The sequence below is a fragment of the Vanacampus margaritifer genome, chromosome 8, assembly GCF_051991255.1.
Source record: "Vanacampus margaritifer isolate UIUO_Vmar chromosome 8, RoL_Vmar_1.0, whole genome shotgun sequence".
NCBI lineage: Eukaryota > Metazoa > Chordata > Actinopteri > Syngnathiformes > Syngnathidae > Vanacampus > Vanacampus margaritifer.
The window spans coordinates 14,041,103-14,055,254 of NC_135439.1; the positions used below are offsets into that span (position 1 = coordinate 14,041,103).

The 14,152-nt window shown below is 36.8% G+C and overlaps 1 protein-coding gene across 2 annotated transcripts; it reads left to right on the forward strand.

The window, feature by feature from the left end:
* The first annotated feature begins 790 nt into the window (after positions 1-790).
* Positions 791-12,379, forward strand: dgkab (diacylglycerol kinase, alpha b). 2 transcript variants are annotated; one of them, XM_077574134.1, is made up of 24 exons: positions 791-889; positions 1,239-1,318; positions 1,515-1,561; positions 1,899-2,040; positions 2,764-2,838; positions 2,949-2,998; positions 3,098-3,172; positions 4,126-4,242; positions 4,350-4,467; positions 4,883-4,971; positions 5,501-5,608; positions 6,466-6,564; positions 6,642-6,692; positions 6,859-6,932; positions 7,840-7,914; positions 7,989-8,074; positions 8,152-8,241; positions 8,332-8,492; positions 8,569-8,633; positions 10,092-10,182; positions 10,279-10,459; positions 10,538-10,658; positions 10,747-10,807; positions 11,345-12,379. In XM_077574134.1, exons 2-24 carry the CDS (start codon positions 1,246-1,248, stop codon positions 11,423-11,425), a joined length of 2,130 nt encoding a protein of 709 aa, XP_077430260.1. In that variant the 5' UTR covers positions 791-889; positions 1,239-1,245; the 3' UTR covers positions 11,426-12,379. The 2 variants fall into 2 exon arrangements, with proteins under 2 accessions (XP_077430260.1, XP_077430261.1); XM_077574135.1 differs by lacking the exons at positions 791-889; positions 1,239-1,318; positions 1,515-1,561; positions 1,899-2,040; positions 2,764-2,838 and having other exon boundaries at positions 4,117-4,242.
* The last annotated feature ends 1,773 nt before the right edge of the window (positions 12,380-14,152 follow it).

A 14,152-nucleotide genomic window follows, 5' to 3' on the forward strand; every position in this document is an offset into this window, starting at 1 on the left:
CCGGTTTCCTCCTTCATACATTCAAAATTCAAGAATCCAAATTATCCATAGGTGTGAATGTGAGTGTGAATGCTTCACTGGACGCTTGATTAGGTAAGATTGCACTGTTATAGATGTGCTACAATAAGGGAGGTAACACAAAATTCAGTATATAGAACCTAGATCAACAAGTATAGACATGCAGTGGATGCAGAAAAGAGTCACGGAATAAAACAATGTGAGGGAATAGTTTTTTGAGTTTTTTTTTGCGCTGGGACAACACCAAAGGAATGAACATTTGCTCTAATCTGTTATCTGTCGACAATAACCAACTAGAAAATCCAGTACAATTACTGTAATTGCTGTACAAATTCAATATTTTTTTCCACTTTAAAGGGTTATATTTACATATGTGACTGTCACTCTTCTCTGTCTATGGCGTGTTAACACCTTTCATCAACTACGACACTGTAATTGCATGTCTGAATGATTGTGCAGGTCTGAAATGAGCTTTTCTTCCTTCAAGTATTTGAAGTCACAAAAGACTCTCACTTTTTACAGTACTGTTCAATATTGATATTTTAGTGCATTTTCATAAAATCCCACTCATTTGGTGCCTTTGTATCTTCAATTGTTAATCCAAATGTGTTACTTATTACTGTTATTGAACACATAGAATTTTATTTCAGAAGAAAGATAGAAAAAAATCATAAATCCTGATTATCAATGAAAAAAGTTCAGAGCGCTGGTATTATCTGCATGAGTTCCTTTTGAGATCATGTGGTAACAGGCTCCTCCCACTGCTGCCAAACTTAATCCCTGACATCCTCTAATACCGAGGCGGACTAGACACTTGTCTGCTGCTGTCGCTTCACAGAGCACCGTGATCAGAAGATCGAGCTAAATCAAGGTGAGGAGGTTGGATGGCTCGGATGCGGAAAAGTCAACTTTAGCCTGTCTGTTGTGTTGTGTCTCATTTTAAATGTTAGACTAATTTACATGCGCTTGATGGATAGAGTTGCCGTGTATAAATGTGTATAAACAAACACATTTCTTGATCCAAAAGCATTCACTGGGTGACGTATGGTATCATTTAACTAAGATGGGTGTGTTCAACTTACTACTTTTGTGTGAAACTTCAGGAATGGAGGGGAACCAGTTTAAGGAGTCACTTACAAAATACGGAAATTAAAGTCTCATTGTGTGACTGAACAGCAAATGTGTCAAGTTTCTGTCCTCCATCTTCATCTCCTCCTCAGATAAGAAATGGCCTCCTCTGATGAAGCAGAAGGTACTCTGACACCTGTAGATTTTATCCAACTACAGGAATACATGCAATGTAAGTGAGTCATTTACTACATAGAAGTGGCTCTAAACTGTAGGTAAAACATGTTGTGATATACAGTCGCGAGTATTTTTTTTTCACTGATTGTGTGAATGCTTAGTAAATCAAGCATTTGCTTCCAAAAAGCTTTTTTTTTTTAAATGCGTGACTGATATAAATACTGTCGCTTGTGGCTTTTTTTTTTATGCAGACAGCTCTTTGAAGGTGAAAGATGTTATCAAGGCCCAGCACAGCAAGGTCAGTTATGCAGAAGCACCTGTGGAAAGGCATCTTTCCGTTCTTGAGAATTTGAAATTAAGGGGGAAACTATTTCTTATTCACGGGAAATGCAATGGAACTCAAGCATGATCATCCATAAATGATTATTTATCAATCTTGTGGGTGTAATTGATGAATAGCTGATTCAAGCTTTCACAAGTTATTTAATCATTTGTTTGGGCTTCATCATGAGCATTAGCAATGAAAGGAAATCAATTAGGCTTACATGAGACAGTTTTTTTTATTTTAAAAAAAACATTGCACACTATTGTTCCACTCTGTCATCATGACACCTTTGTTTGATTTATTTGTACAGTATGTGGATGCGGAAGGGTTCAGCCTCTTCCTCAAGACGTACCTAGAGGTCAATGATTTTCCTGCAGATTTCTGCCAGCGCCTTTTCCGTTACTTCCAAAATGTCGAGCAGGATGGCTCCACAACAGCAACCCAGGCCAAGGGTAAATACGTTGATGCTGATGCACATGAAAGACCACACATCTGCATCTCTGCAGTTCACTCCACTAGGGATTGATTGACTAAAGATTTTTTGTATTATGACGAAAGTCTAGTCAAAGTCAATTAATTGTGGGGAAGCCTGTTATTTTGTCATGTATCTGCTTCCACATAATTAATACGATTCACATAATTCCAATTTCAATATTTTCCAAAAATTTGCGGGCTAGTATTTTTCTCATACCCAAATTTTTCCCCCAAATTCATAAATTTCAACCAAAATGTCCCAATTCATTCCCAAAGGGACATTCAAAATATCAGATTCACATTGTTCCTGTTTGAAAATCAAAACATTCAGCACATTCAATTCATTTTAGGAACAATTTCTCACTGACCAAAAATGATTTACCACTAAAATTGACCCAAAAAAATCCCTATTCCTTCCCAATGACACGTAAAAAAAAAAAAAAAGATTTACATTATCGTTCCCAATTAAAATTCCAAACATTTACCATATTTAGTTCACCTTGGTAACGATTTTCAACATGCCCAAAATTTCCCTGTCGCCCAAATTTTTCCCCATTAATTTTTAGCGATTAGCGTCGACTTGCCGACTAGTCGATTAATCGATTCAACCATACACCACCAACTTGAGAAACAAAACTGCCAACCTCTTTTTTTTTTTTTTAAAGATGCTAAAATTAATTTCTTGCTTGTAATTCTGCCAGGTAGGGTGTTTCTCTCTGACGTGTCCTGTTACTTCTCAGTGCTGGAGGAAGGACAGCCACGGGAGAAGTTGCAGTGTTAGTTACCTTCTCAATGTTTTGTGGCATTTTCTTTTCATGACTTTCACATTTTATTTCCACTTTTTTGACAATGTGTGAAATTATGTTCATTTTCTTTGCGTTTTCAGTTACTTTCAAACTTTATGACAAAGACGGTAATGGACACCTGGATAGCTCCGTAAGTTTCTCCAATCGCATCTTGATGTGATATGCGAAAGCCGTTCCAATGAATGGAGTGTATCTTGAAGAAACATGAATTATTTTGTTTGTCCAATAGGAAGTGGATCGGATCATCATGCAGATGATGCGAGCAGCTGATTACCTTGGCTGGGATGTGGCTGAGCTCAGAACTGTAGGAACACTCTTTTTGCCACAAGTGAATGTGGCATATGCATAAATTTATACTTAATTTGAGTATTCTACCACTAACTTGTTCCTTCCGAAAGAAAAATACTGTTTTAAACTAACCTTTTGCTCTGTGTTGCTAACTGAATTAATACTTTGCATGAGGGCTTTGTAGTCTACCACTGAGAGTACATTATGACAAATGAGAGCTAAATAATGCAGATGGTCACAGTAGCTACATTTAGGGATTATCAAACTTCTTCAAAAAATTATTCAGGAAATACAAAAAAAAGAGGCATATTTTTTTTATTAAGCATACTATCATTAAAGTTCTTGAGCTGTTTTCAACACTTTAGATCAGTTAATAATTTGTAATTAAATTAAATTATAATGACAACCATGTGAGTACTGAGCATATATTATTGATGTGTGGGAAAAAAAATTAACTTGACCATATTTGCATATAGATTTTGGTCTATTTGTGATGATATATAACAAGTATCTCAGTCAAAATAGTGCAAACCTATACGGGCGTTGCCACTATGATTTATGTGCTTAGCTGCAATAATATATTTTTTTTTTCATAGAGGATAAAGAATATGTGCCTGTGAATATTGTTATATCATCTGTCTACGCGTGTTACTACATACACCATTTGTTTTGAAATATTTTTTGCTTAAAGGATTACACCACCAATATTCATTAGCCAGTCTATGGCATTTGACATTGCATATTAGCATTGAGCTAGTTGACTTTAAATTATTTTTCCCTGTCTGCCAAAATGCTACTTGTTGTCACATGAGTTGAGTTCACCAGACACACTACCACAGCTTATTAATGGACTGGCCACCAAGGTCCAAATGTCAAAATAAAAGTCACACTGTATGTCAAGAGTACAAAAGCGAAACATTTGAGGCATTGACTCAAAACATACTCTTTTTTTTTTTTGAGTGTGTGTAGGAGCTCAAGGACATGATGACAGCAATTGATGTGGATGCCAGCGGTACTGTCACACTAAAGGAATGGCTGAAAGGAGGCATGGACAATGTGCCTTTACTTGTTCTGCTTGGACTGAAGGTAAAACACAAACATTGCACATACACACGCCCCTGTTCATCTTCACCTGTCTTCTTTTTTTTCTTTGCTTACCAAGCTTCCTGATGTGTTTGCTTCCCCACCCATAGGTGCCGCAAAGGGATGGGCAGCATATTTGGAGAATGAAGAATTTTAACAAACCGGCCTACTGTTGTGTGTGTCAAAGCATGCTGCTCGGCCTCAGGAAACAGGGACTCTGCTGCACCCGTAAGAGCGCAAAGACACTACAAGGGATCTAGTTTAGGGATTGACAAACTGACTCAAGATGCTGATTGGTCATTTTTGTTGCAGAGTGCTATCTTATCATAGTTTATGTATTATCATATCACATATTCCAGTTAGTTTGGAGAGAAACTAAGTTTCTGTTTGGGTCTTGAGTTGAAAAAGTCTGGGGGAAATCCTCCTATTAATACGTAGAACAGTGTCCATTGATTTATTTATTTACTTACTTACGTATTTATTTTAAATTTTAAATTTTATTTTAAATTGTATTTTAAAACATTTTTTTTATTATTATTATTTTTTTAATTATTTATTTATTTTTTAATTTTTAATTTTTTGATTTTTTTTTATGAATTAATTTGTTTGTTAAAATAATAGTTCTCATATTCTCTGCCCCAAGGTTGCAAGTATACTGCCCATAGTCATTGTTCCAACAAGAATGTTGAACCCTGTGCTCCCACCTTTGTCAAATCTCAACAGGAACTGAGGGTGAGAAACCTGCCATTGAATCAGTTTTTTGCACTTTGGTTTGCTCCGAAAAACATTTAATCGCCTGACACCCCTAATTTTTAATAATCTTTTCTTTTTTTTAAATCACATCAAGCGATTCATTTTTTTTAATTGTAATTAATTGCATGACTTCAATAGTTAACTCACGATTAATCACAAATCTGTTCTAAATGTCCCCCCGAAAATTTTCTATATTTTCATACTCATGTTAACAAAAGTAGGAAAAAAATGTTAAACTAATAAAAATAGTTCTAACTTTTTTTTATGTCTATAGCCATAAATGGCAGTGAATGAGTCAAATTGAAAGTAGTCACAATTATTCTCATCAGACCAGGCTCTACAGGTTAATTTAATTTGGAAATACTGAACCCAAACAAACCCAAAAGTACCTTCATCATCGTATTGGCAGGCAAAAAACAACAACAAACACGTTCAGATGACTACAACCCTGACTTAAGGCAATGCTGGTGTACTAATCAAACTTTTTTAACATCAACTTTTGTCTCAGGTGCCATTTCACAACTGGGTCAGATCCGACCGCAGCTCCAAGTGTCAAGTTTGCCAACGGAAGATTAAAACTTTGGCTGGAAGACGTTGTGTGTGGTGCCAGAAGATGGTGAGAAGAATCCGACTCAAAGCTTTAATATAATGATTAGGATCAATTTAAATGGGAAGTCAATGTTAAACATTTCTTGACAATAATATGATACATGTGACCTCACTAGTCTTAACATGGCATTCTGATTAATATCACATTTGTGGATTATGAGTTATGCAGCAAAATCCAGCCATTTTTATCCAACTCAGGAGGCGGCCATTTTGCCACTTGCTGTCGACTGAAGATGACATCACAGTTCCTCAGGGCTCAGACAACGACCAATCACACCTCACATAAACTGCGATGTCATTTTCACTCGACAGCAAGTGACAAAATGGCCACCTTCTGATATTTAAAAAAAAAATGCTGGATTTTGCTGCTTAACTCAAATTTTACTAACTCAATACTAACTATATTTATTTTATTTTATTTAAAAAAAAAATCTCTTTTCTTTTTCTGGAGAGCTTAGTATTGTTCATTCGGTAATTTTACCGACTTGACATGTCATCATCATTGCTCTCGCTTTAAAAAAAATATAAAAATTTTTTTTTATTTTTTTATTTTGTATGTGGGTGAGTATGTGTTTGTGCATGCGTGTGTGTGTGTGTGTGTGTGTGTGCGTGTATTCATTAATTCACCTAAAACCTATTAAAAAATCCCATACCGTTCACTTAAACCGAAGTCGTGAGGCTGTCAGGAGACCCGAGGAAGGACCACAGAAAAGAAAGGAAAGTGAATGCTATATTTAGACTAGTGGGGCTGCATAGAACATATTATTGTCAAAAAAAATGTGGGGTTGACTTCCCTTTCATATAACAATAATTAATTATAAAGGATAACTACAAAAAGTTGACATAGCCCTAGTTTTGATTAAGCGCCACGATGAGTGCATCTCCACTGGACTATCCACCTGCAATTGTGGGCCCCTGAAAGACCACATACTCCCTGCATGGGCCATATATGCTCACTCCAAGGTAGAAGACCGTAATGTTCTCTGCTGTGTTGTAAGTCTGCATAGTTGAGTTCATTGTTTGTATTATGTTTCCTCAAGGAACTGGACACCGGTCTATTGAACGTGACTGGTGATGGCAACATCTTACAGGTGCTGTACTTGCGTTGTCAGGACCTGCACATATGACTTTTACTTGACATCTATGGCCATGTAATATTGCATGAAAATAATAAACAAAGGCATGATGTTCACAAATGGAGAGACCATATTTAAAAGATCCTTCCTATAGAATGATGGACAAAGTATTTTCCCTCAGATTGTCCAACTTCCTGACTTTCACCCGCTGCTGGTGTTCGTAAACCCGAAAAGTGGAGGAAACCAGGGTGAAAAGTGAGTTAACATCAGTTACATTACAGTAGTTGCGATAACTAATGAGATCTAATAAATGACGGTCGTAAATATTCTTCCTTTACAACAATAATAAAAGAGATGTGCAGTATTGTTTGTTGTCATTTGCAGTGCTCCTTTATCATACTGAGAGTTTTTTTGGGTGAAATAGTGAAGATTTACACCGCTGCAAACTATAACCACAATAACAAGCATAATGTTAAATTAACTGTAATATAATAAATACATTTTTAACAGATCAATACTCAAATTTTTATTTTTTATTTTTATTTTTTTTGCCTGTCCTCAATTCATAAAATAAGACTACAGTAAATATGATCACTTAAATCAGGGGTGTCAAACTCAAGGCCCGGGGACCAATCTGGCCTACTACATCAGTTTATGTGGCCTGTGAAAAAGTGTTCAATTAAGCATTAAGTCAACTTTCATGCTTGCTAAAATCTGAACCAAAATGTGAATTTCTCTTATGGATTATGATTCAAATCCTTTATGATTTTTTACACATTATTGTTTTTACATATTTGTGTTACGCCTATTCCCAACTATGCGTCAAGGTTATTATCTTAAAAGATTGTTGTTGTTTTTAAATGTACACTTCATTTTTGTCCCTCAGCTTTTACTCACTGTTTTACTTAAGTTACTCTGTATTTTTATGAGTTTATTTTTTTTTTAAATAAATAATTTTTGCTGCATCACCATAATGTGCTTTGTATCAACATGCTATTAGCATAAATGCTATGTGGCTAATTAATTCACGATTCTGTCCTAAAAATGATGTTACAATCAGTCCTGTTACTCAAATGAGGAGTTTTAGTAGTATAAACAAATCAATTCAGATATCAATTCTGAAATGTGTTAATCAATTGTATTATCTGTGTTTCCGCTACAGAGTTCTCTATAAGTTTCAGTACCTGCTGAATCCACGTCAAGTGTACAACCTTTCAAACGGGGGTCCCGGCCCTGGGTAACGCACTTCCGCCACACTGACCCTTAACTATGGTGTGTACATTTCTTAACAAAAACCCTTTTTTATTCTAGGCTACATTTCTTCCGCAATCTTCGTGACTACAGGATCTTGGCATGCGGAGGCGATGGCACAGTCGGGTGGATCTTGAATGCCATCGGTGCAGCAACATTTGCCTTAGGAGAGGAATCAAATACGGTATGTGATAATAAACCATGTACGTGTTTCTGTTTTCAGACAAAGCCGGGCTCCAGGTGAATCCTCAAGTGGCGATCCTGCCCTTGGGTACTGGCAATGACCTGGCTCGCTGTCTGCGCTGGGGCGGAGGTAAAAGCATCAAACTCAGGGAAATATGAATTCAGATTACAATTTCAGCTGCGATGCACTTTACCTGCTTCTCTTCTGACCTTTTGGAAGGCTACGACGGGTCTGATCTGAAGGAGATCCTGAAGAACATTGAGACAAGTGAGCTGATCCAAATGGACCGCTGGAACATCCAGGTGACACCGAATGATCCTAAACAAGCGGGAGACCCCGTGCCCTATCAGATCATCAACAATTACTTCTCAGTAGGATCGGTGAGTCGCATATTGTCGGCTTATTGGTGCAATACTTGAAGTTGAGCTGTAAACGGAATTTTCTTTTGTTGCGTAGGATGCTTCTGTTGCTCATCGTTTCCACTCCATGAGAGAGAAATGCCCTCAGAGGTTCAACAGCAGGTGAGGATGAGTAGTACGAAACTGCAATAGTTACTCAGAGGTGTTGCTAATCTTTTGTTTGACTCATTTATAGCACATGAAGTAGGGTCAATAAATTATTGGGGAGCCTCCTTGCAAAAACTGTAACGCCGATAATAAACACATAGCACGGATACCTCTGACAATTTTCTATTAAACACCAATAATAAGTCAATTGTACACCGTTTGTGTGGAATAGGACAGCGGATAGCCAAAATTCATGAGTAATTGACATCCCCTAAAAAGGTTTATAATTGCTAATAGATGCCACAAGATGGCTGCAAATGATGAAGATGAAGCTCTTCAACTCACTTCAACATAGTTCCTTGGCACCAAGATGGTACCAAAGCACTATTTTTGTCTATCTTAATCGCCTCAACTCATTTCAAACTAGTTGCATGGTACAAATATGCCCCCATATGGTACCAAAGAACTACTTTTGTCGAGATAGAGCTCCTCAACTCACTTCAACATAATTCCTTGGCACCAAGATGCTACAAGATGGCACCAAAGCACTACTTTTGTGTATATGAAGCCCCTGAACTCACTTCAACATAGTTATTTGGCACCAAGGTGGTACCAAAGCACTACTTTTGTCTAGATTAATCTCATCATTTTTAATTTAATTTCATCATAGTTCCTTAGTTTCAAGATGCCCCAGATAGTCCCAAACCACTACTTTTGTCTAGATGAAGCTCCTTAGCTCACTTCAACATAGTTCCTTGGCACCAAGGTGGTACCAAAGCACTACGTTTGTCTAGATTAATATCCTCAATTTATTTCAACATAGTACCTTGGTACCAAGATGTCTCAGATGATACCAAACCACTACTTTTGTCTAGTTCAGGGGTGGGCACACTGCGTCCTCGAGGGCCGGAGTACTGCAGGTTTTGGATGTTTCCTTTCTCCAACACAGCTGATATATGATCAACTCATCAGCAATATCTGCATAAGCCTGATAACGATCCAGCATGGGTTGGAAGAGGGAAACCTCCAAAACCTGCAGGACTGTGGAGTTTGCCCACCCCTGGTCTAGATGAAGCTCCTCAGTTTACTTCAACATGGTCCCTTGGCACCAAGGTGGTACCGAAGCACTACGTTTGTCTGGATTAATCTCCTCCATTTATTTCAACATCATTCTTTAACACCAAGATGCTACAAGATGGCATCAAAGCACTACTTTTGTCTGTATGGAGCTCCTGAACTCGCTTCAACATAGTTCCTTGGCATCAAAATGGTGCCAAAAAAAAATACTTCAATTGTTTTATCCTGAGCACAAAACAACATATAGCTGTATTTCAACAAATAACGAAGGATAGATAAAACAGAAAATATAGAAAAATAGGCAGATCTACACATCACTACACATTCCTTAAATACTCGTACTGTTTGTAGTGCAAGTGTACCTAATAAACATTATTTTCTTCTGATATGCTAAAGAATGAAAAACAAGCTTTGGTATTTGGAGTTTGCCACATCCGAGACCATCAGTTCCTCTTGCAAGAACCTCACAGAGAGTCTCGCCATTGAGGTGAATGTTTCTCTGGGAGCCATGTGACCTTTCTCGTGACCTCACAGTACACCCCCATTCATTTGTTGTCACACTTTGTTGAACGCATAACAACAGTGCTGTGGGAAACCTCTAGACCTGAGCAGCACACCTCTGGCATGCATCGCTGTCCTCAACATACCCAGCATCTACGGAGGCTCCAACCTTTGGGGCGAGTCAAGTAAGCCTGATGTACCACAAAGTGTGCCGCGCGGTGAAGTCATCACTGATCCAGAAGTTCTTAAAACAACAGCACAAGGTAGATTTTTGTTTTCTAGTTACTTACTAATCTAAAACTCTTTCACGAGCCTTTTCAACATGATGTATTTATTTACAGACATGACTGATAAGCGTCTGGAGGTGGTAGGCCTGGAAGGGATGATAGAAATGGGTCAGATCTATACTGGACTGAAGAGCGCCGGACGCAGATTGGCACAGGCTTCCCAAATTACAATCAGGTGCTGTGCTTTTATCTTGAACAGAACACCTCTATCAATGCTCCAAACTGAAACAATTAACAATGCAACTGTTGTTTCTCCAATTTAGGACATTTAAAGCCCTGCCAATGCAAATTGATGGAGAGCCATGGTTGCAACCTCCTTGTACAGTAAGTGTCTATTCATAGTCACTCATATATTCACTACGTGTAAAAATGTGATCCCGTGTGTATGCATTTCTTTGATCGTGAATAGCAATATGGTTAAAGTAAATATTAACTCATAATTACAAACTCCAGCAATAGAAAATCATTTAAGTTGACTACAAAAAAAAAAGACAAAATGGCCATAAATGACTTCAAATCTGGGGAACAAAAAAAAAAGTAATTGCCGACCTTAAAACTGCATTAATTTTAATAGCCAGCAGGGGCCGACATTGACCTCATTACACCCAGCACAATAGACTTGGCGTTTTGATGTGTTTTTAAATATGTGAATTAAGACAGCAACAAAAAAAAACAGTAGCAAAATCTTCAAATAAAAGTAAACTTTATCAGTAAATTTTCTGTGATGATTGTTGACACCTGGACATCTCCAAGGCCAAGCAATTGCTTGTGTTTGCCTCTTATTAAGTGCACATATATCATTCCAAACAATGTACATTTGGACTCAACCCAAACCACCTGTTGTGTCTTTCTTTATTCCAGATCCACATAACTCACAAGAACCAAGCTAACATGTTAATGGGTCCACCAGTGAAGCCATCCGGTTTCTTCCACCTCAAGTAGAAACAGTCTTTTTTTCCACAGAGGCATTCCGGACAACATTATTCCATAAATAATACAGATATACTTTGTATTTTAATGGTACATAGCATTTTATGGGTGTTTTGTTTCCTACCATGGACAATTTTGAGCTTCCGTCACAACTCGGTGAAAGGAAGCTCTCCACTCATTGTAAAAACCGTTGGACTTTGGATCGTTGTAATTTGATTTGTGAGGATTATTTCTATTTCAAAATGTGATGAAATCAATTGACTACTATAACAATCTGCTTGATTTGTTTGCTAGTCACAGGCAAAAGCAAAACAAATACAATACACTGTTTGTTTTCACAGTGTAAAGGTAGCATTTGCAGTGCGGAAATATCAGAAATGTTCGGATTTGCGAAATTGTCCATTCCTAAAAATGCTATTCTGCAGCTACTAGTTAAAAATGATTGCTGTTAATGTGTGCCAATTTGAAATAATGAAACTTTTTATTGCGGTATAAACACATTTTAGCTAGCTAGAGCTAGCTAGCTAAATGATGATCTATTTTAGCTAGCTAGCTAGCTAGCTACAAACGATAATAAATCAGTACGTTTTCATGTGCTGTGTTTGTGTATGGTTAGTAGGGTGTTAACTTTTAAATGACATGCGTGTCTGCACTTAATGTACTGTATACATATATTTATCTCTCGGTTTTAATTGACAGACTAGGGGAAACCGTTATAATTTCCTTAAATCAATGTGTTTGAATTTGAACCTTTAGTTGTTATGTTTATACTACTGTTTACTTGCCCAGTGTTCTTGTAACCAATGTAAATTTCATAGCCAGGCAACATTTGTATAACCTAGTCAACTAACATGAGGATGAAATTTGGAATGAATTATAGTGGATTTATGGGGAAATCTTTCATTGTTGTTACTTTATTTATGGTTGATGGTTATTTTATTTTGATATTAAATTTTCAGAAATGCACCTCTTTCAAGCGTGTTGTGTTCATGTCTTAGTTGGCTCTTGTTCTTTTCAGTGGGTGATTTGAATTACTGCAATTGTACCGGTAAATTTATTTTACAAAAAGAGATTAGGATCTTCTTTATGGGGCTATTTGTTTTAGCTTAAGGTCATATCCAAATATATCTGAGGATGCAAAAAGTATTTTTTTGTGAAATACAACCTGTGTTTTTATTTTTAAGGACTATGCTAAAGACATATTTATATACATGATGGCTGATGTATTATGTTTCCTTTTCATGTGGCCTGCCAATTGAATTTCTAAATGCTTATCTATCCTGGCAGAATTTCGGGAGACATGCTTTGCAGAAAGCATGGGTGGGAATGGAGGACTAATCTAGAGTTAGTGAGGAAAATAAGCATGGAGGAGGATTAATCCTAAGTAAGTGAGAAGGAGAAGTGGAACTTTACGTGGGAGGCTTAAAACATAACTAGGAGCAGACATCTCAAGACACACTGTCGTCAAAATGTAAAGCTTTCATGCACGTATAGTTTGCTATGGTATGTAAAAATTTAATCTCCTCTCTCATAGGTGAGTGTCTGATAAACTTAAAAGAAACATTTCACATGTATCCTCTTCATATTTAGATGTTGATTAGCAAAAACCCAATTTCTTCTCACACTGAATGATCCCTCGCACTCTAAAGAGAAACTGGATCGCGCCCGGGCCTCCCCTGAGAGGGTTCAAGTGCGCTGTGTATTAACTGCTTGGGGCTGATAAGTTATGACATGAGCGGTATTAGTTGATGCTTCAATTGTTGCTGACATACGGGCATTTACAGCTGTGACTCTGACATTCATTATGTGACTGCTCCAATGATGACAATGCAGTACAATACAATATAACATTTCACATCATTTGAATTGGAAGCATCTGATTTCCTACTTCAATTCCCTATTGGCTAGACTAGGCTTATCTTTGTTTAAAGATAAATGAATACTGTGGATTTTACTGTACCGATGTGTGACAGAACTAAAAATAATTTTTCATCGTGTTTTAACCTTTTTATTATCTGGATTAAGACTCTCACCTACCTGGCATGCACAGTAATCTCCCTATGGACATTCACTGCCAAAGTTAATGTTGAGTAGGTACAAGGGATGTTCAATATACCACTTTTTTCCCCAGACCGATACCCTCTTGAGTACCGATACCATACCAAGTACTGATACCACTAGTGCTTTTGATACATTAAAAAAAGACAGATAACTTAAAACAATGCCCTATATATACCAATGGAACATTTTCCTTAAAATTGCCTTAGATTAACGGCAATTTTCTATTCTTCTAATTTTGAGTTCCTGATTGGAAAATGGCCACAAGAGGGAGTCATCGCGAGAACCGATACCTTGAGATAAAGCCCAATATCGACCTGGTATTGGTACTTGCCCATTCCTATTGAGTACACTATAGATTTTTTTTTTTTTACACTTATATGATAGTTAAAATGAAAAAAATAAAAAATAAATCTAAACTATATCCGCTTCCCTAAACACTATTGAAGCCCCGGACCTCAGAATTGTGGCGCAGAGACACTATTCTAACATACTGGTTCATATTAATTCAATTTATATTATATTATATTATATTATATTATATTATATTATATTATATTATATTATATTATATTATATTATAAGAACATTTTTAGTTGAAAAGGTTCAGCTATTTGTTAACAAAGAAGCTCTACTAATTCAGCTTTTATGTAAAATGTCACACAACAAAAGAAAAAGAAG

Coding starts and splice junctions, on each gene's coding strand:
- dgkab (XM_077574134.1), top strand. CDS start 1,246: ATGGCCTCCTCTGATGAAGCAGAAGGTACTCTGACACCTGTAGATTTT. Junction 1,562..1,898: donor TCAAGGCCCAGCACAGCAAG/GTCAGTTATGCA, acceptor TTATTTGTACAG/TATGTGGATGCGGAAGGGTT. Junction 8,634..10,091: donor CCTCAGAGGTTCAACAGCAG/GTGAGGATGAGT, acceptor GATATGCTAAAG/AATGAAAAACAAGCTTTGGT.